The 23,439-nt window shown below is 33.6% G+C and overlaps 1 protein-coding gene across 1 annotated transcript; it reads right to left on the bottom strand.

Annotated features, from left to right (window-relative positions):
• Positions 1-8,421: 8,421 nt before the first annotated feature.
• On the bottom strand, positions 8,422-23,161 carry LOC136970662 (glucose dehydrogenase [FAD, quinone]-like). The gene is made up of 11 exons (XM_067265119.1): positions 22,944-23,161; positions 22,669-22,871; positions 17,999-18,188; positions 15,252-15,383; positions 15,047-15,168; positions 14,803-14,973; positions 14,340-14,484; positions 9,329-9,486; positions 9,058-9,235; positions 8,770-8,992; positions 8,422-8,694 (listed from the first exon to the last, which is right to left on the bottom strand). The coding sequence occupies exons 1-11, from the start codon at positions 23,044-23,046 to the stop codon at positions 8,562-8,564; spliced, it is 1,758 nt and encodes a 585-aa protein (XP_067121220.1). The 5' UTR covers positions 23,047-23,161; the 3' UTR covers positions 8,422-8,561.
• Positions 23,162-23,439: the final 278 nt, after the last annotated feature.

The following is a 23,439-nucleotide window of genomic DNA, read 5'->3' as shown; positions in this document are numbered from 1 at the left end:
TTTAGACTTAAAATATCACAATTGTCTAAATCGTACATAAAACTAAGACGTCATATAAAAATCCCCAATAAATTTCCACGCGTAAGTCAAATATTTAGGTTATTTTATATTGTATTCAATTATATTTACAATATAATAACCCATTGAATTTCATAGTAAGGTTATAATTAGATTTATTTTGTGACGATATTTTGCGACAGTTTCTTCGCAAATGAAAGCTTGCGGTAATTGATGGTAATTTGTGTTGTACATACTTCATTATGTATCTACTTATTGAACTTGGTTCACGCTTTAGTTTACTGTGTTAATCACCATTGCCGGATTACTGGACGTGTCGGACTGTCAAATCACAGACTACAGAAACTCTACTGTATTGAGCAGTGTTATTTTGATTCATATTTTATGTCCTTGTCTTCATCGTTTTTCCAAAAGTACTTTACATTTTGTGATAAACCTAATGTAAAATTGATCTAATCTTTTTCATTTTTGAAATAAAGTTATGTTAGTTTTATGCTTTAAATTTTTACTCTCGTATTAAACGTTTTTTTAAAACAATAATTTTTTTTAAATACCGTAAGTTCTCAATTAACGTCGTCGACAATGCGGCGGGCGAAACGACGTATAAGGAAACCAATTCTACTATTAGCCAAATCCAGAGATGTAGTCGTAAATTTAATAGTGACAGGGCTTCAACCGGCTCCTCGTGTTAGAATTCTCACTGTAAACAGAGGCGCCACCGTTTATGGACTTTCGCAAGGTCTATATAAAAAGGTTAGGACACGAGTACTGGAGCAGCCATTTTGGGACTATTTGAGTAGCATGTTTAAAACTTGTACGATAAGTCAGTTTTATACGACATTAATTAAACTAATCTATGCAATTTTAGCTAAATTAATATCGTATGAAACTGACTATTCGTTTGTTTTAAACGCGCGATTCAAAAAGTCCCAAAATGGCGGCTCCAGTAGCGTGTCCCGACCTTCTTATATAGACCTCGACTTTCGTATGGGTAATTTGTGGCGCAATATCTTTAAAACGGCTTAAATGGGCCAAAAATGTATATATTTCGTAATCAGCGCAGAAAATGCAAGAAGTAATTTTCTGTTTTTTGGCCAAGATACGCAGCCCAAATTCAAACCTACTTGTTCACAAAGTACAACTGCTTGGCCCTGTTTAAAAACATGTACTATGGTACCGCTCTATACGCTCTGGCACGATTTACAGCTCTGGCTAAATCATATAAGCAATGAATACGAGACAACACTCATGCTTGCTTCAATAAAAATATATCGAATGACGGTGTTTGAACTAAAAAATTGTGAAGTTTTTGTACGGGGACGTTCCCAATTCTCGAACCTTTTCGTAGGTGGGATACTTGACATCTTTAAACTTCATTTTTATAAATAAATAAATAAATAAAAATTGTCAGGACAAATGTGAAATTTACAGAAAAATATATATTTCTTTATGACTATACATACATAGGTGAGTCGTAGTCCATTTTTTGTCCTTTCACACGCTGTTTTTCGGCAAATGGTAGCCTACAAAGAAAGGTCGACTTCGCCGATGGAATTGCTATTGCCTCAAACAGCGTGTGAAAGCACAAAAAATGGGCTAAGACTTATCTTTGTATGTATAGTCATAAAGAAATATATATTTTATAATATTACTTACTAGAACGCGCATTAATATACTGTATTATGACATCGTCACAATGCCGGGATGCAATTTTTAATCTAATTTGAAATACAGGTATACCTCGCCTTACGTCGGTAATTGGTTCCAGGAGATGCGACGTAAGTCTAAACTACGGGGGAAAACGCCAATAATGAGCACTTAAAGACCGCTAAATAAGACGAGAACACAGAAACACAGACACGACGCAGAAACACGACGTAACTCGAGGTATACCTGTATATGTTCTCCATCTGAAATTAGTGGCTTGCCCCTGTACATGATACTTTTCCTGCTAGCAACTGAGTCGTGCCGGTTATCAATCTAACTCTTTTCAGGGGTAAATATTTAAATTGAAATAAAGTATACTGTATAGTTAATCTGGGCGAGCTTTCCCCATATGATCTCGACTCTCATCTGTCTAGCTCCGTTCTCGAGAGGCCAGACAGGACGGACGACAGTAGGAATTTATAAGTCTACAATTTTTTTTTTTTAAATTGCAGTCCAAAAAGGGGATTACAGTAGAGACTCGTTAATCGGAACCCCGGTAATCGGAATCGCCGGCAATCGGAACTATTTTCAGTCGGACTGTGTCGTGCTGAATCGAACGTTTTTGATACTAAATTTACTTCTAAAGTATAATTTTCATGTTTTTATATTCTTCAATATATTTATTTTGTTTGTACAAAATAAAGAAATAATTTTTAACGATACAATAGCCTCGATTATTATTATAAAAATTTTCATTAGGCTTAAAATCGACGAAAATTCAACACGAAGCGACACGCAACGGAGAAAAATTTGAACATCGGACAGGTTAATATATTTTTTCGTACATAATCGGTAATCGGAACAAATCACTAATCTGAACAACCCCAGTCCCCAATTGATTCCGATTTTCGGTTCTCTACTGTATTTTAATTTTAATTAATTTCAAATATTTCACTTAACGCGTGACGTATTTGTCGAAAGGTCGAACGTTGAAAGTAACGAATTGTTGAAATATATTGTTGGATTTTCTATTGTCGGTCGTCATTGTTAAATGGGAATTTCCCGAAAGTTTCACGTCTTCTTCCGAGATTTTTCGGAAGAATTGTAATAAAGTAAACGTCAGTAACGTAAGTAAATTATTAGTTTTTGGTTTATAAAAGATCAAAATGGAATAACTCGCGATACAAAACGTTTATATTTTCCAGATTTGAAATTTTATTCAAGATAAGAGATCTTTTTCTAAATTAACGTTGAATTAAATTAGTTTATTAGATTATAAATAAGATTTTATATCTATAGTGATATATTTGTTTAAATGTTATTATAAATAGGTACATTCTGCGTAAGTGTAAGACATTGCCTAGTACAGGCGGTCTGATTGGGATAGAAAAAGGCCCTGTAGACTTAATAGAAGTCCTATATATTCAGAAGGTCATAGAAGAAAAGGTCGTGTCACTCGGAATAAAACATTTAGCTATATCCTTACAGTAAAAATATTAGCGATAACAAATTCTTAGTTTTAATTATATGCTAATAGTTGATTTATTATCGTTTATACTTATTTATAAATCATTTTAAATTAAATTTAAATAAGACGAAGGCAGAGAATTGTATACATCGCTTGAATTTCCACGTTTAAATGCTTTTCCTTACTTCGTAAATGAAATGGGTTTTGTTTATTTTCGTGAATTAAAAATAATACGACGAGAATATTTTAGTAAATTTAATTTTTCATTTTAAAGTTTTCGTAAAAGTTTAAAGTAAAAAGTTTAAAGTAATTCCAATCACCGAAAAAGAGTTATGATTAAGTTTAAAATATTAAAACTTATCTTTCGTGTTTGTTAAAACTTTCTTTTCTAATGAAATTTGTTTTTATATGGGATTAAAATTAAATAATGCATGTTGTATTTATTGTATCTTGAAAATTTATAATTAAAATGTTACTTTTTAGCTACTCCATCAGATGGGCCATTTTTACTCAATTCTAATGACCATTTTTCTTTGGAGATCATCAGAGTCTTTGGAATCTTTGGAGACCATCAGAAAATTTGTGGGATCATCAGAATCTTTGTAAATCTTCAGAATATTTAGGAAGACCATCAGAAAATTTGTGGGATCATCAGAATCTTTGTGGATCTTCAGAATATTTGGAAGACCATCACAAAATTTGTGGGATCATCAGAATCTTTGTGGATCTTCAGAATGTTTAGAAGACCATCAGAAAATTTGTGGGATCATCAGAATATTTGTGGATCTTCAGAATGTTTAGAAGACTATCAGAAAATTTGTGGGATCATCAGAATATTTGTGGATCTTCAGAATGTTTAGAAGACTATCAGAAAATTTGTGGGATCATCAGAATCTTTGTGGATCTTCAGAATGTTTAGAAGACTATCAGAAAATTTGTGGGATCATCAGAATCTTTGTGGGATCATCAGAATCTTTGTGGATCTTCAGAATATTTGGAAGACCATCAGAAAATTTGTGGGATCATCAGAATCTTTGTGGGATCATCAGAATCTTTGTGGATCTTCAGAATCTTTGGGATCTTCAGAATATTTGGAAGACCATCAGAAAATTTGTGGGATCATCAGAATCTTTGTGGATCTTCAGAATATTTGGAAGACCATCAGAAAATTTGTGGGATCATCAGAATCTTTGTGGGATCATCAGAATCTTTGTGGATCTTCAGAATATTTGGAAGACCATCAGAAAATTTGTGGGATCATCAGAATCTTTGTGGGATCATCAGAATCTTTGTGGATCTTCAGAATATTTGGAAGACCATCAGAAAATTTGTGGGATCATCAGAATCTTTGTGGGATCATCAGAATCTTTGTGGATCTTCAGAATATTTGGAAGACCATCAGAAAATTTGTGGGATCATCAGAATCTTTGTGGGATCATCAGAATCTTTGTGGATCTTCAGAATATTTGGAAGACCATCAGAAAATTTGTGGGATCATCAGAATCTTTGTGGGATCATCAGAATCTTTGTGGATCTTCAGAATATTTGGAAGACCATCAGAAAATTTGTGGGATCATCAGAATCTTTGTGGGATCATCAGAATCTTTGTGGATCTTCAGAATATTTGGAAGACCATCAGAAAATTTGTGGGATCATCAGTATCTTTGTGGGATCATCAGAATCTTTGTGGATCTTCAGAATATTTGGAAGACCATCAGAAAATTTGTGGGAGCAACAGAAAATTTGGGGACCATCAGAAAATTTGGGGACCATCAGAATCTTCGTGGGAATTACAATCAAAAAACATGGTCGTCTTAATGCAGCCTAGTTCCTTTGTTTACTCTCCGTTCTCTTTGGCAATTCGCATATGTTATGGTAGCGGTATAAACATACAAGACATTCTTCTTGACACGAGCATTGGACAAAGACAGAAGGCACCGACAACCGGCTAACGTGCCTCAGTTTGCCCTTTTTCTATCACAGTAAAATGTGAATAACAAGTTTTCTTTATTCTGAATGATGTTCGTCTAGTGTTTTAAGTGAATATATATATTTTATTGACCGTATTCGTCAATTTGTTTTATTATGGCCTGGGTATACTTTTAGGTTATTGGCTTTCATTGTTACTTGTAGCTTAGATAGATTGCATCCAACTCGTTTAGACAGTAATAATAAGGTAAGTTTCGAATAGTTGAATTTTAAATATTCGGAAGTAATTATTAATATTTTATGGCACGAGTTAGGACGAATGAAACTCGATAAGTGATGTTAGTCACTTGTAGAGTTGCATCCTTTCTAACTCTTGGTGGAACTCTGACGCAGCCACCTCCACGTGGTGAGTTCTGGGTTGTCGTTCGTATGGAAATGACGAAGGGCAAGCGAAGAGCTGCGTGTTTCTATTGAACTTAGTATTATATAGAGTAATTAAAATAAGTGAATACACGTAAAAATAAGAAAAGTAATAAAATGAATTAAAGTTAAGAGAATTAAATGTTGTGTCTTTGGTATAAAATGCTTTAAATTTTGTCTAAGTGTTAATTCCTTCGTTTAAATCATGACGATGATTTTCAGTCTACTTTATTACAATATAATAAATAGAATTGTGTGTGGCGCCATCTGTTATGTGATGTTTTTTACAAAAACTTTTAATATTTCTAATTATTACAGAATGGCAAAAAAAAAAGAAACTTAATTTTCGGGGTGACGAGCGGTTTCGTAAATAATTGTAAATGCTAACAACGTATAACTTCGTTAATACAGTTACTTTATGTTTATGGGTCAAGAGAAAATTTTTTAAATTAAATACAGTCAAACCTGTTTTTATGTGCGATTTTTTAATGCGAATTTTTAATTTGTGCGGTTGTTTTTGTGCGATTTTTTATTTGTGCGGTATAGTTGGCGACTAGTCTCGTGCGATTCGTCATGTCTAACGTTGACTTATTATAGCTAAATAAACTTATTATAGCATAAATGCACTTATTATAGTAATATTATCGCATGAATATGCGAAAAATGAAATAATTTACTTTTTAAGTCAACAAAACGCCACCTGGACAAAAATATGTAAAACAGACGATAGACCAGACGATACAGTCAAGTGCTGACATCTGTTGTCAATAAATTCTATTTCGTACGGTTTTGAGTTATTTTCTATGTGAGACTTTTTTTATGCGGTCCCTGTTGACCGCATAAAAAAATATTTTTTTAATTGTGTTGCGAAAACTATTTTTTTACAGCCATTCGTGAAGTTTCGTGCAATTTTTTTATGCGTTTTTTTTAATGCGGTCCCTATCCACCGCATAAAAACAGGTTTGACTGTATATATTTAAGTTTTCAAAAAGAGATTTGACAATAATTAATACCAATACATATAATTGGACCCAAAATGCATTTCGAATTTTAAAATAGCTCCTTTTCAGTCGGTGTTTCAATTAAAACACATAAGTAAAATACATAAAATTTATATTAAAAGGCCGAAAGAAGAACGAAGAAACTGGCGTGATCTCACAGTTTATGGCTTTTATCGAATCTATTTAAACTACAGCTAAAGTTTGTGTATTATATTTTATTGCATGAATATGTTCTTTTATTCGAACCTTTAAACTTCTTTTTGTTTCACCTATATATATATATATATATATATATATATATCATTAATAATAATTTAATCAGTTTATGAAGTCTTTCTCCATTACGAAACACCAATTTCTTTGTTATCTGAAAATGAATAGAAGGATCATTTTTCAGCATATAATCGGATAATAGAATCAGTTTCTTTTGTAAAGATGGTTTCTAGTCTGCTAGTAAATCTGCATATACAAAACAATGCAGTTTATCCGTGACATTTAGGTAAAAACCCGAAAGATCAGAACGATGAAATATCTTTCGAAGATCATTTATAAACAAATTAAACAACAAAGAATTTAAGTGGTTGTTCCTGTGGTAAGGAAACTATTTCTCGTGTTTCAGTTTTAAGAACATATGTTTAATATTTATGTCTTGTTATTATCGCATCCTCCTTTTTTAAATGTTTTTTTTACTCGCGTTATTTGTATTTGTACGTTTATGTATTTCATTATATTTATTCGGATTCTATTGTTAAACGGGGAAAGAAATCTTACGTCATATACATGACATTTTCAAATGTAATTGTGATGAATAAATAAGGGGCATTGATACTATTCAATTTTTGTGGTTAAAGGTCGAGGGGTGGGAGATGAATGGGTCACATGTCATATCTCGAAAGGGGGTAGGACTTAATTATAAATATTCGTATTAGTATTTATAGAGTTTTAGTAAAACTCATCTCTACCCTCAAAATTAAGCTTTTTGCCATTTTATAATAATTAAAAATATTTTTAAAATTTTAATAATAAAATCCGATAATAGATGACGCCACACACAATTCAATTTATTATGTTTAATAATATAAAAGTTATTTTTTAAATAAAATCTCATAACAGCCGGAAAAGTTACGCAACTCTTTGCTGGGTTTTTTTTATAATGGCCAAATGTAAATGACCTCAAATTTGAGAAATAGTGCGTGCGTAAACAAAGTATTAAGATTTTCAGCCGCCATTATATAATTTTTGTAGAGATGATAATGGGTTTGGTTATTTACTTAAAACTATTTTTGTCTTAATTCCCGATACAGCTACAAATTTGTAATTTGAGACAATAAAATTATTGATTTCGATACAATATATACAGAATATTTCAGTGTTTTTTGATCTATCCAACCAGGTACTGTACCTACGTGCACGATTTATAGTACAAATCTTCCGACATACATTTACATTTAAAATTGATGATTTAATGTTTAATTAACAAAGTTAAGCAATTCACACAGTACAATTTTTAAATCGACCAGTCAGGATCACTGTATTCTATACAATGTATGTTATACTACGTATGCTCCCATATTGCAGCGGGTGCAGGATGAATCAACGTGTTAGTGAAATGGCAATTTGAAATAGAGACAACACTAACTGAACTTTATATAGGTTAATTTATACGTATAATAAAATTTGTGTTGACTTTAAATATAAACATACATGGAGATTATCTTGAAGTCACCAACAGAACATCTATACGTTGCTTTTTAAAACTCTTTCAGTCCTGTAAGACTCATCTGATAAAAGTATTAGATGAAGAGCCAAGCGCATTCTACGCTCTGTTACAATGTATCGTATTGTTTTATGGTCACTTGGATAACTTCAGTTATATTTAATTTTATCCTCAGTCCGTCCTTTAATTTTAAGGCAAGATATTTCACGGAGAATATAATATTTATTTTAAAATTTATTGTTTTTAATCGGAGATAGTTTATAACAGTAAATATAATTCAGTCTATGAAAATTTGGCTATCATTACATTTTTAAATCTTGATTTTTCTTCTTGTAATTGATTGTTACTCGTGTTTCTAACATTAACGGAGATCGTTTAAGATTAAATCTGCCCCTTTCTCTCCGATCATGATGGCTGGCGCTTCAGTATGGCCTGAATTAATTGTTGGCATAATGGATACATCGACTACTCTAAGACCTTTTACTCCTTTCACCCTGTGTGTAAACAGGAAACGATCATATACTTTGTTATTGCATCATAGTTCGAGAGATAGAAATTATATTGATTACCTCAACTGCGGATCTACCACCGTAGTCGGATCTCGAGGGTCACCCATCTTGCAAGTTCCACTTGGATGATAATTAGTCAAAGTGAATGATCTAGCCAAACATTCCAAATATTCGTCACTATATGGTGTAAATGCCCGACAAGCTGGAAAAAGTTGACCGAAGGGTCGAGCACCGAATTTCTTCATGGACTCTGAAGAAGAAATTGCTAAACACGCTTTCATTCCTACCAGAAAAGAAAATCTTTATAAGAAATCTATTCATATTTCGATAAAATAATTAAGAACTAACCTTCAATTACAACTTTAATGTCTTGAGGCTTGTCGTAGTAGTTAGGATTAATAAGCGGATATTCACGAGGATCAGTTGATGCCAGTTTAACAGTACCAACACTTTCGGGTCGCATTAAGAGTGGGAAACATAAATACGTACTTGTATTAACGTACGGTTTAAAAACTTTTTCCCACACCTAAAATCAGAAATATTCATTCAATTTTTTTAAAATTATCTTAATAAATTTGATTCCTCTATATAAGAGAATGTAAATCATGAATACTTTTACCTCATCAGTGAGACCATAATTATATCTTCCAATAATTCCACCGTCAGATGATGGGGTAATCGAAGCAAACATAAGCTCTATATCTGGCCACTGTGTATGATTATTATATTTAGTACTGAGAAACCCGACTGTTTCTACCATTATAGAGGTAAGGGGTCCTAGAAGAAATTATTAAAATATTCGTTTTTTAAATTTTACATTACAGATTACATTTTCTATAAAGATATTGCAGAATTGAAATTAAAATGAAATTGAAGTTAACGATAATTTTAAATAATAATCTAAGACCTTTATCGTTACCGAGAAAGTTTAATTTAAAACAAACGTTTTCGACCTATTCCATAGGTCATCATCGGGTTAAATAAACCGACAAATGGAACAGTTCCGTTCCAGAGAATCGAATACAAATATTTAAATTTCAAAAAACTGAAACGGATTAAAAGATGATAAATAATAAACGAATATTGTATAAAATTAAAAACAAGGAATAAAATAAAAATTACAAATAAACACAGAAAAACTCCTAAATACAAGTATCAACTAATACTAATGCAGAACAATAAAATAAACATGTAAATTAAGAGTTCCTTGCAGAGTTTTTAACCATAAACTTCCAGGCCGATGGAAGGCCTTTAGCGTCCCTCGCATTTATACACGCCCCTTCCAGTTTGTGGACCCAAGTGCCGGAACCCAAGGCCTGCTATTCCAAGGTTGTTTGCATTCGCTAAAACTCACAAAGAAGATAAACAAATTAGGCCAATAGTAGAAAAATGCAGGGGACCGACTTTTGTCTTGGAAAAAAGATTACACAAGTTTATCTCCTCCCAACTTGAAAGCAATGCACTAGTGGCACAAGATCCTGGGACTGTGGTTAAGGAAATTCAACACATATCGTTAATGGAAGAGGAAGTAGGAACGGTGTTGGATTATGAGAACTTGTATCCGTCCATAAGAATTCTATCATGCAAGGAAGCACTGCTCGAATTATTGTACAGCTGAATCCCAGAATTGATACATTACAACAAGGAAGTAGTAGAACTGGCTAACCTGATATGCTACGAATCTATCTTCAGCTGTGATGGTCAAACATATAGACAAAAAAGGGGGATTTCAATGGGAAGTCCGATCTCAGGAATTCTTTGTGAGTTGGTTGTTAGAAAACTGGAGAAAAGAGTTTTGTATGACTTCCGTAAAGATATAGTATATTTTAAAGGATATGTGGACGACATCTTTATATTATGGAATAATAACCGTAAGATTAATGAATTCATTGAAAGCATCAATCGTAATAACGATGGCTTAAAACTGAAATTAGAACAGAAAAGTTCCGTAACAATACACTTTTGAGACATCAACATCCAGTTCAAAAACGGGCATTTATCTACCAGTGTTTACGTTAAACCAACGCACAGTCCACTTTATATCTCCTCGCCATCAAATAATCCGTATCAATATAAGATGGCGGCATTCCGGGCTCTAATCCGAAGGACCTTTCTGTATTGTGACAACGTCATGGACAGAGCAAAGGAAATTAACAGAATTCTACAGGTAGCCGAAACCTTAGGGTACAAGAAAAGCGCAATAACAGGAATGGTTAGAAGATTCGAGAAGAACGTAACAAGAGGCTCTAAACAAGGTCCCTTTAAAATCACAAAATTCACTTATAACAGATATGCCAAAGGCATTATGAAAGAAATTGCGAACCGCAATGAATCGTCAATAACTCTAAAAAGAGCCCCCAATCTATATAAAATTTTAAGGAATGACAAGGATAGCATTAAGAAGGAAGAAAGAGCAGGTGTGTATAGGATACCGTACGAGAACGCACAGCTGGGAATTAAGAAAGATTATATCGGCGTTACGACAAGGAGTTTGAGTGTAAGAGTCAAGGAGCACAAGTATAACATTAGAAAAAGTTCCAACGCCACGGTACTATCCCAAATGGCTCAGACCGAAAACTCGGTAGCTAAATGGAATGAAGCGAACATTATCAAACCCGTGAGCTCCCCTAACATTAGCAAGGACCGCTGAGAAAATAGAGATTTACAAAAGCAAACTGGAAGGAGCGTGTATAAATGCGAGGGACGCTGAAGGCCTTCCATCGGCCTGGAAGTTTATGGTTAAAAACTCTGCAAGGAACTCTTAATTTACATGTTTATTTTATTGTTCTGCATTAGTATTAGTTGATACTTGTATTTAGGAGTTTTTCTGTGTTTATTTTAATTTTGATTTTATTCCTTGTTTTTAATTTTATACAATAGTCGTTTATTATTTATCATCTTTTAATCCGTTCAGTTTTTTGAAATTTAAATATTTGTATTCGATTCTCTGGAACGGAACTGTTCCATTTGTCGGTTTATTTAACCTGATGATGACCTATGGAATAGGTCGAAAACGTTTGTTTTAAATTAAACTTTCTCAGCAACGATAAAGGTGTTAGGTTACAGTCAAACCTGTTTTTATGCGGTGGATAAAGACCGCATAAAAAAACGCATTAAAAAAATCGCACGAAACTTCACGAGTGGCTATAAAAAATAGTTTTCGAAACACAATTTAAAAAATATTTTTATGCGGTCAATAGGGACCGCATAAAAAAATCTCACATAGAAAATAAGTCAAAACCGTACGAAATAGAATTTATTGACAACAGATGTCAGCACTTGACTGCATCGTCTAGTCTATCGTCTGTTTTACATATTTTTGTCCAGGTGGTGTTTTGTTGACTTAAAAAATAAATTATTTCATTTTTCGCATATTCATGCAATAATATTACTATAATAAGTTCGTTTATGCTATAATAAGTTTATTTAGCTATAATAAGTAAACGTGAGACATGACAAATCGCACGAGACTACCCGCCAACTATAAAATAAAAAACCGCACAAATAAAAAATCGCACAAAAAAGACCGCATAAAAACAGGTTTGACTGTATTATTTAATATTTTGCTGAGCACGTTCTATATAATGATAATTTTAAAGTAACAATAAAAATATAATTTTCTTTTACTAACTTTGCAATGGATTTTTCTGTTTTTAACTTATTAAAAATGTGCAGTTGAGCAGAGCCTCGGCAATGTATTTGGCGCCATTGGCATTAGTGCCAACATTTATGCGCCGTGAACTACGTTATGAGGCATGAAAGACCCTTGGCGCCCATTACCTGGCACTCGCCTCGTTGCCAAGCATTGCTACGGCTATGAAGTTGAAGAAAAATTTTTCTTCAACTTCAAAAATTCGAGAATTTTTATTAGATAAATGTTATAAAAAGCAAATACATTCTTCATGTATTGCAAAAGCGTGTATAGATTCAGAAGAATGTACAGGTTTACCGGCACTAATTTCTACGAGAGAAATTTCAAATTACATGAGTCTCTGCACTAACCTGCCACTAATGTTTGGTGGTGCAAGCTTCTGCATAAGCCGTTTTTGAGCATTTTCAAACACTGGTAAGACATTTCTAGTTGTCTTTTGTGAATTTTTATTATAACCAGCCGACATTTAGCCAAACTCACGGCTCCAATAAATACAGAAAGTGCTTCTCGTGGTGTGAAGCATAAACACCAAACGTTGTTCATAACAGAGAAGATAGAACATCAGAAAAAAACCTGAAAGCGATGTGTCTGCGCGAAGCTTATGTGATTTATACAGCATTGGCTTGTCAATTGTTTGTGATATAAAAAAACGCACACAAAAATTGCTCAAGGTCTTTGCTGACAGAGTTTTATTCCCTCATTAATCAACATGTAATGATTTACAGCGCATTTCAAATTTATGATAGTGGTTAAAAGTTTGATTTTTTTATTTATCAATTACCTTAATATTTATATATTTTATAAAATTTTTCAGTCAATGTTACTTATGGTTCCAAAATGGCGGCTCGTCTGATTTCAACAAGGAAACAGTGGGGACGCACGGGCCGTTCTAACCTAACTTATTCTAATAATTTTGTTGGTAATAATTATGGTAATTTATTAGAATAGGTTAGGTTAGAACGTGCGTTCCCACTGTTTCCCTTCTTCTATTTGCTGGAATCAGAGACGAGCCGCCATCTTGAAACGATAGGTAACATTAACCAATTTTTCTTACCATTGAATGGTTTTATAAAATACATATAGTATAAAAACTAATAAACTGTTAAAAGGTATATCAATAATATATTCAGTACAATCTCGGTAATCCGACATACTATATATGGGACCGGAAGAATGTCGGATTATTGGAAGGCTAAAAAAGGCCCTCTTGTTGCCCACGGGGAGAAGAGAGTCTGTTCACAGATGCGTTTTCATGACCACACGTACTGTACGTTTCTTGTACGTTTGTCAAGGCCTCGTGAAAGCCTCAGTTTGCCGAAACGAGATCATTGTGCCCATTGTGATACTATTTCATGCTGCTATTAAACATGAATTCAGATTTCTGATGACAATGAAACCCCGTTATTGCGCCAGGAGCGTGCATTATGGACCTCAAAATCGTGGGACTGAATCGTTCGAGATTTCCTGAACTTAACACTATTGACAACATTTGGAAAACTGCACAATGTCGTCTGGAAAACCACGTCCATACACCTGTACACTGGCAGATCTCAGTAGCATGTTATCTGTGATAAGGAATGAACTCCCCCAGAGAGTCATCAATAATATCATTGCAATTATGCCTCACAGGTGTCCGGACCTTCTCGACAGAAGAGGTGGTTTTACCGGGCACTGAAATTCGGAGATTTTCCTTATTTGTTTATATTTCAGTGGCACATTATTGTGCGAAGAAAGCGCACAATAAATTGTTTTCGTTTACGTAATTTCACTGATGATAATATTTCAATTCGTGTTACCAGTTTGATTCAAATACATCCATCCCCATTTCATACAATAGACTTGGCCAGTATATAACTAAGATAATTTATCTTAGTCACACACTGGCCACTGATCCATACGAGAATTATATTATTCATAATAACATATGATAAAAACTTTTACCATTAATATTTAACAAATTTATTTTTAAACGTTTTACCTTCTCCAAAATAAAATGGCAAAACTCCAAGCACAACAGCATCGAAAACATTAAAGGCTACGGGCTGGTCTACTGTAAAAGGCACACCAACTGTAACGTGGTCTTGTAAATTTTCACCAACTGGTAGATCGGATACAACTTTTATCTGTAATTAACAGAAATACAGTATATAATTATACAGATCTTAACTCTAAATAAACTTTTTGGTTAATGTAACCCTTGGTGCCAAGATGGCGGCTCGTCTCTGATTCCAGCAAGGAAACAGTGGAACGCACGTTCTAACCTAATCTAACCTATTCTAATAAATTACCATAATTATTAGCAACCAAATTATTAGAATAGGTTAGGTTAGAACGTGCGTTCCACTGTTTCCTTGCTGGAATCAGGAACGAGCCGCCATCTTGGCATTAAGGGTTACATTAACCAAATTTTTATTATTTTTTATTTTTAAGCTAGTAAATACCCCAAATTTCTCCAGATGATCTTTAGGACCAATTCCCGATAACATTAGGATCTGTGGAGAATTTATGGCACCCGCTGATAAAATTACTTCACGCTTGACTCTGACTTCGTTTATTCTGTTCTTGTGTTCAAACTGGACACCCGATGCCCTGTTATTTGAATCGAATAATATCTGAAATTCAGAAAGGCGTCGTTATAAATAATAACAACGTAAATTTCAATTTTAAGACACGTTAACGTGTTACTTTTGTAACGAGAGCGTTGACAACAACATGCAAGTTTTTTCTTCTATTTATCGGTTTGATGAATGCTTCGTAAGTAGTGAAGCGCTTGCCATTGTTAAGATATGCCTGAGGAAACATAAATCCTGTTGCATAAATAATATTTAATAAGTAACAAAAATATAAAGTACAATAGATTGTTAAAGAATTAAAAATTAAAAGATCATACTTTCGGGATCGGGTCCGTTATAATCGCCCTCTTTATAACCGACTTCCTTAGCTCCTTTTACGTACGCTTCGGCTAAAGGAGTATAGTAATTTGTCCACGACACAGACATTTCGCCATTAACTCCGTGATAACCTGATAAAATTTCATAAAATTATTAAAGTTTTATGTTACAATATGCAATTCAATTCAATTCTTTATTGTATGAACCTTTGTTCGTTACAAGTGAGTTAAAGTAGTAAATTAATTATATCCTTTTAGAATTGAAATCTTGTCAAATGCCTTTTTACCTATTCATTTCAAATTTGATAAGTGAAAGAACACGTTCCCAAGTTTCATACGTTTGCAAACTACAGTTACTGACAATTCTCTTATTAGTCTGTTGTTGTACTTCAAAATATAATTTTCCCACGTCTCTGCTGCAGAATTAATCGTTTTAAATGATAATTTATGCCCATAAACAAATAATCTTCACACCTATAAGTTGTTTTAAAAATAGGATATAATTGAAGATACCTGTTCTTTTCCAACAAAGACAATTCTCGTATGCTCTGTTTACAACACACCTTTATAATTAATGTTTGATAACTTTCGATCAAATGAGGATCTCTGGGTGATAGTCTACCACCCTTCTTAAACACCACCACTATTGTTTTTGAGACATTTACAGTGAATCCATAGTCACTGCAGGATTCCTTCAGAACTGTGATTTTCTTTTGTAACTTTTGTGGAGTATCAGCAAAGATTACAGTGTTATCAGCATACATTAGTACATGTAACTCAACTTGATCAGAGAGAGGAAAGATCAGATTTAGCAAGTCTCACTATCAAACCATTAACACGTAAATAAAAAAGCATTGGGCTCAGAATCTCACCCCGCAAGACTCCAATATCAATACCAAACGAATTAGTCGTTTCTGCTAAAATCTTCTCTTGCAGTGGCGTTGGAGTATATGTCAATATAAGACCAAGCAACTGTTTACTCATACCTATTATTTCTAATAGAGACCATAAAACTTTATGATTAACAATATCAAAAGCAGCATAAAGTTTTCCTCTCTTTTTTTATTATGCAATTTCAATTGCACCAATGCATTGAATACAAATATTTGATCCTGGCAAGATCCGTTTGCTCCTGACACCACATATCAAATTTAATAATCCATTCTTCTAATCTTTTATTTAATAAAGATGTAAATAGTTTACCAATCACAGGAACCAAAGATATAGGCTGATAATTTTTGGGGTCATACACCATTTTTCTAAAGAAATTCTTGAACTATCCATTGAACTTTTACGTTTAAAGCTAATTGTTTGCTAAAATATTTTAGATTTAATGTATCGTGTATGTATCAAAACTTGAGTATTTCTCTCCATATTGTCTTAATGATAAAAAAACACAAAACATTACACTAAGCCTCATTACTCAGCCATGTGGGGTAATGGGAACCATCATATTAAACAATTGCCATAGATTTTTTCTCATGGAGTAATTATATCAAGAGCATGGGGCACATGAAACATTTTTGATCTTTTGATGTTGGGCAGATAAACACTGCCATCATATATTGTACACAACCAGTCTTTGAGTCGAACATTCAAAATACTTGATTTCATAGTTTGGAGGCTTGCAGAAAAGACCTTGCTAAGCTCTTTCCTCATCCCAAATTGAGTTAAGTTTTCACTAACATCAGAATCATCTGAAAATTGTTTCACTGATTCTGACATTTCCTGTTCTGGATTATGTCCACACTTCATTGCGGAGTCATTGAAGCAATTGTTGACAGCATACAATTGTCCTGAATATGCTGTGGGGGCAAAAATGCGCTCGAGAACTTGTTTGCGGATGAGGATTTCGCACTTATGCATTAACAGATATGCACGTTGATAAAGAAATCCAAATATCTGCAGTAGCAAATAAAGAGATCTCGTCATCTGGAGGAATTGATGCAATTCTATCTACTTCTGTACCCAACGGTTTCACCAAGAGCACTCTCAGAAAGGAAGGTTAAGTAAAAAAGGGGAAATCCGAAATAATAACAAACTGGCCTTTTAAGAATGATTAGAGTCAAAAGCAAAAGGCATGAAAAATATATATATATATATATATATATATATCAAAGAAGACGGAAACAATAAAACCGAGTGCCCCATTGTGGGCCAGGCCTACAATGGGGCAGTCGGGTGGTAAGGAATGGGGCCCGGTATATCCGAAAAAACCCAAAAAATTCCCGGGATTTTTCGATCCTAACGTCCTAACGTATTCGATCCCGGGTCCCCAGAGAGGCATACATAAAATATATACAGGGTTCTTAAAATGTTAAAATTGCCAATAGCGAATAAAATTTTCAGTAAGTCCGACCCTACTCGAGATATGGCATATGACCCCCCCCTCTATTTCCTCACACCCTCGAGTTCTATACTGCATACATACACAACACAGCACAATATTTTCCCGTTATATGTTATAACAGCCTATTTTGAAAGTTGAATTTGTATTTCAAAACGTTTACATGATAAAACGCATTTGATAAATACGGATACACGATTTTAAAACAATGAGTATTGTTTTAAAACACATTACTTCAGAATTAAATGGAGGAAAATATTCAGCTACATCGGATAATATTTATATAAAATTTTACACACAAATACTTCAATTATACAACAGTAATTTATAGTACAGTATTGTATATAATGTATATATATATAACTAATTATAAAACAAACGAATAATTATTGGAACATACCATTTGATGCTATAGAAGGGTTCTTATTATTTTCCCATTTAGTGAAATACGGTAAAACCTCATCCCAACTCCATCCTTCTGCACCATTTTCTGCCCACTGGTCGAAATCTTTTTTATTTCCTCTGACAAATATCATAAAATTGATAACACTGCTTCCTCCCAAACCTTTTCCCCTAGGGATGCTGCTTCTCTGTGAATATAAATCATTGTTCTTTATATATAATGATTATCATTAAGGTTAATGTAACCCTTGGTGCCAAGATGGCGGCTCGTCTCTGATTCCAGCAAGGAAACAGTGGGGACGCACGTTCTAACCTAACCTAACCTATTCTAATAAATTACCGTAATTATTAGCAACCAAATTATTAGAATAGGTTAGGTTAGGTTAGAACGTGCGTCCCCACTGTTTCCTTGCTGGAATCAGAGACGAGCCGCCATCTTGGCACCAAGGGTTACATTAACCATTATGAATAATATTCAAAAATTATTTAAGTAAATGGTATTATACTGTAGCTGAGATGTAGTTACGTATAAATTAACACAATTGTCTCGATTTTCTCTTTCGTTCAAATAGAAAACGATTAAAACAAAATATGACATTTACTTAAGATCATGTCAAAATTATTCCTTTTGTAAACGTGTAAATACTTCTTTTATCATTATACTGACAAATTAACTTGTCCAAATTTAATTTTCCCCTTGTTTGATGCATGTTTTTTTGTGTCAAGGATGACAATTAATATATTATTCACGATCTAACTTTCTTCTGGTTTCTTTGACGTTGGTATAATAAAAAATATAATACAAATAAAAATTTTCGGTATTAATAGTGTTAAGTATTGCATAAATTAATAAAATTTCCATTAAAAACGATATACCAGATCGCCTTTTGCCTACTGTTTTTCAACCAGATTATATCACGTGTAATACACATGCTTATAAACACCTGTAGTTAGATAACCACGTGTCCTATCCCTGTGTTTCCCCGGATTGTCCCCAAGTAACTGCCGACCCTACCTATATTATATGTAAGGTTGCTAATAAATATTTATATATATATTACTATTGAATGAGTGCTTTTCACCTTCCTTCGCCCTGTTAGAAATCTTGTGTTAAGCATAATAATACGTGCCTATATCATTCAAGGCTATATGTTATTTTTGTAAAAGTGATTCCAACTTTCTTTCTAAGTAAATTTTCGCAATAATTTCTTAATAATTAAGCACAATTTACTAATTACTTAATTACACTCGGGTTAAGCCGTTAGTTATACGGTAAATTCCGCCCATTAAATAGCTTGTATAGTTAAACCTTGGACATTAATATGCAGTTTGAGTCGTTTCCAGTCTAAAATTAAGGATTCTTTCTACCTTGCAAGTGTTTAAAACACGAATAATTCATGAGTAAATTACCTATTGTCTCTATTTATTCGAGAATATTAAAGAGTGTCAGATGAATACGGAAGTTTTTAAGCCAATATTTCCGGAATGTACGTAAAAATATATTAGAATTTCTTTAAACACGTAACACTAAGAATTTCCAGTAACTAATTTGAATAATGAGACTAAATTTTTTCTTAAAATTCTATTCTTAAATACGTAATAATAGTGATTACATTAATAAAAAATCCATTAGAAGACTAAATTACCTAATAATTTAAGTGTAATTTAATCTCTTAACAATATATATATATATAAGAACTTTTATCTTTATTTATTTTTTCGATAAATTATAGTATTATTTGATATATCCTCCTGTTATATATCTTATATATTACGTATTCTTGCTACCATGGGCGTAGCCTTAAAGGGACAGTTAATCTGATGTCCTTCCCCAGAAAATTAAAGCCTCTACTAGGCCCCATAACAAAACCTTGGCTACGCCAATGCTTGCTACGATCTTATCAAAATATTACACTAGAAATATATAAACGAGTTAAACTACTTTTTATTAATAATAATAAAAAAGTTCTAACAATTTAATTTGTTCGAAAATTGGCGAAAGGGACCCGGATCCGTGGCTCCACAGAGCCGGGGTAGAGGGGCCCCTTTCGCCAATTTTCGATAAGAGACCCCAATTTATATTTTGCAAATATTTTCGGGGCCCACTAATAACTTCTAACCCAAGTCCCGCAAAACCTGCAGTAGGGCCCTGGGGCTCCCCTACGAGCTCTCGACGTCCCTTGGCTATTGTATAGTTACACAGTAGCCAAGAAACTCAAGTAGAAACTCTTATTATATGAATAATTTAAATTAAAGAGTTTTAAAAATGTCCTTAAATTATTAAAATTATTATTAGATATTTTATTAATTTTCATGTAGGTATACACGAATATCACGAAGATAAGCGAACGTATAATTATAGAGTATATCATGGACCTTGGTTTAACGTGTCCAAAAGTCAAATACAGTTGACTTCCACCCCCAAAAAAACAAAGAAGGAACTCCAATAAAATCATAAACAAATATAAATAACAAGATAAGTATAACGTATAATTTATAAATAGAACAACTGTATGGAAGGCCATTGTTTATCTATATAATATCAGTGGCGTGCCGTCATTGGAAGCGATGGAAGCGCCGATTCCACCTTCCGATGGCCTTCCCTTGTATTTTATAAAATATAAATTTTCATATTTTAACCTAATTTGCATTAATTAAAATTAATTTTTTATTATAACCGCATTATGTATCTTTTACAAATTTCTATACTACATGTGAAAAAAAACGATAAGATTGCTATCGTATATTCGAATAATTCGGGGGGGAAGGAATGTCGAAACCGGGTCAGTTTCCAATCAGCCAGATTATATAGGCATCGGCACGTGCGGTATTCTGCTCTCCCATCTTATATTACTTGGGGATTTCAATGTTAAACCGGTGATATTACGATTATAGTATGTCCCATCTGTAAGGGGATGGAGAAAAAACGTGTACAATTCTAGTACAGTGTTAAAAAATTAACTGTTACTTTGGCAGCATCGTTTACAACCAAATGTAATGAATGAGACGTACAATGGTACAGAAAAAAAGCTCTAGAATTTATTTTCCTTAAATTTACGATTTATGTATCGGTTGTCATAAAAATTCCTTTCCACTTCTTTCCCAAGACTACAGGTATTCAAGTACAAAGTAACCGGTTTCGACTTATTTCTACTTAAGAAGTAGTTAAATAATTAAGCGATTAGGCAATTAGAAACATAAATAAAACCCTGACGAAAGAGCCGAAATTTTACTTAAACAGAAGCTTAAACGAACCAATCTCTTCATAATATTAGATGTAATAAAGACAGAAATTTTTCCAGTTCAGCGAAAGTGACCGAAAAGTTGTAAATTTTGGAAATTTCCGTGAACACTCGGTCCTAAAACGAATTAGTTAGAAAACGAACGACGGACAATCTGTTAAGTTTAACATATTTAGATGTTTACAGCTATGGTGAGAAACGTTTAAAATTTACAACAGCCCTGTGGTGTCCTTTGTGATGCGACAAAAGAGGCATTTGACATTGACCGGTATCGGCACCCTCGGGATTTGGCACGCACACACCTACCTGGACAGTCTCTGATTCCATTCATTAGCCACTCGTGTTGGCATTTAGAGGGCGTAGGGAATTTATTGAATCTAATAACGGAGGTAATTATATTGAACTTTCTTATTTATTAAGTACGTCGGATAATCTATTAAAAATACATTTAAAAAAGTATACGGTTTTTACTGGCTTATCGAACAAACGAATACGAACGGGCCCTGACGCGCGATTACTTGATTGCCCCTGTAAGTCGGCTTCTCACAGAAACACAGCTTCCCTATCATCAAATGTCACGGCACGCCACTGTATAATATAGAAGTCAAAATATGTATGCATGTATATTAGGTAAAGGGTTCTTTCTATACAATTTTTGTTCCAAATTTAGCACGAATTTTCTTCGATACCTCAGAAAGGGATGGTATTTAGGGGTATTGGGGGTGGGAATTATTATTATTATTGCCCTCTCCCACCCAACTTCAGCAATTTCCAACCTCCTGAAAAACCCCAGCAACCTTGGCAAGCTCAGCAAGTTATTTATAAATTAAGGGAAAACGTTAACTTTTAAACGTTAAAAATTATTATAATAACCTTGTTTTATTCGTAATCTCTTAAATTAAATATTACACAATTTAAAATATGATTATTTAATCCCTAGTAACAGCGGAAGATCAACAGGATTACATTTTATGCGAGTTTAATGGGAATAATCTTGAATTAAACGTACAAAAAATCCAGAAACGAGTTGTTTAACTTTCCCGGCAACATTTAAAAGTTTAGTGGTGCCATCTCTTATGATATTCTATTATCAAATGGCGAAATGCTTAATCTTTAGGGTAAGGGTGGGTTTCTATTTTAACGAGTAAAAGCCCCATTAATTCCGACTCTTCCCAAGATATAACACACGCCCCCCGCGATCGCCCCACCCCCTCGACCTTTAACCTCTAAAATTTAATAGCCTCAATCCCCCTAATAAACAAACCTCCCTGCGAAATTTCAGAAAATTTCCACAAAAAGTACAGGAGTTATTAAGCTTCAAAATGGTGGAAAAATCGTGCCACCCTCACACACACTAACACGCGTATACATACGGAAAAAGTCCCTCCCCCCGAATTTAAATTTAATAATAATTAAATGAGCTTACATTTTCCTTTAATCCGAAACACGAATTATTCTGCGGGACGGATTTATACGACCAATCCAATTCCGTGTGTTGAAGAGAAAGTGCAGCAAAGGGGATGTTAGACGCTTCGTCGGGTACAGAACCAGCCTCTAACAGCAAGACACGGATCGAAGAGTCAGAGGATAACCTGTTAGCGAGGACGGCACCCGCAGTTCCACCTCCGACTACAAGGAAAAAAGGTTTATTTGTAAACTACAGAATAATTTATAACACACGAGAAACAACACAATACTTACCTATCACGTAATCGTAGCTTTTCTCTACGTTTACGGTGAATATACACTCGCTCGTTATAAAATGAGTTATTATAATTAAACCTAGACGAAGAAATTTCGCCATAGTTTAAATGGTACTTGTAGAAAGCGTACTTAAACATACGCTTCGAATGAACAGTATCACATAATACCTGTATTATTAAAGCTTATTATTATGAAAGGGAAATGTCTAGAGTGAATTTCCCTTTCTCACTGCTTAAGTAACCGGACTGGATGTTTCCAGAGTCAACCGTAAGTGGGTAGTTTAAAACATTTCAGTCGCAGGTGAAAACCAATCAGATGTCGAATCACTACGATTGGGTGCAGGAATATTAATCCCCCCCCAATAACTAAATTTTGGAAAATGCGAATGGAATATTAATAACTGTATAATGCAAAATGTAATTTTAGTCTCCCTTTTTTTACCCTTAACAGTACGTATTGTGTTTTAGATTATGCAGCATACGCTAAAGTAAGC

The sequence above is a fragment of the Centruroides vittatus genome, unplaced genomic scaffold (genome assembly GCF_030686945.1).
Source record: "Centruroides vittatus isolate TY-2023 unplaced genomic scaffold, ASM3068694v2 contig_2104, whole genome shotgun sequence".
Classification (NCBI taxonomy): domain Eukaryota; kingdom Metazoa; phylum Arthropoda; class Arachnida; order Scorpiones; family Buthidae; genus Centruroides; species Centruroides vittatus.
Note: the sequence above shows the minus strand (reverse complement) of the source record. Positions and strands in the feature narration are given on the sequence as shown.

Excerpts from the sequence above, each read along its gene's own strand:
- LOC136970662 (XM_067265119.1), bottom strand. The coding sequence starts at position 23,046 with ATGGCGAAATTTCTTCGTCTAGGTTTAATTATAATAACTCATTTTATA. Across the intron at positions 9,487-14,339 it reads GCCATTTTATTTTGGAGAAG|GACCCCTTACCTCTATAATG; the intron begins GTAAAACGTTTA and ends AATTTCTTCTAG. Across the intron at positions 8,695-8,769 it reads GTGGTAGATCCGCAGTTGAG|GGTGAAAGGAGTAAAAGGTC; the intron begins GTAATCAATATA and ends GTTTACACACAG.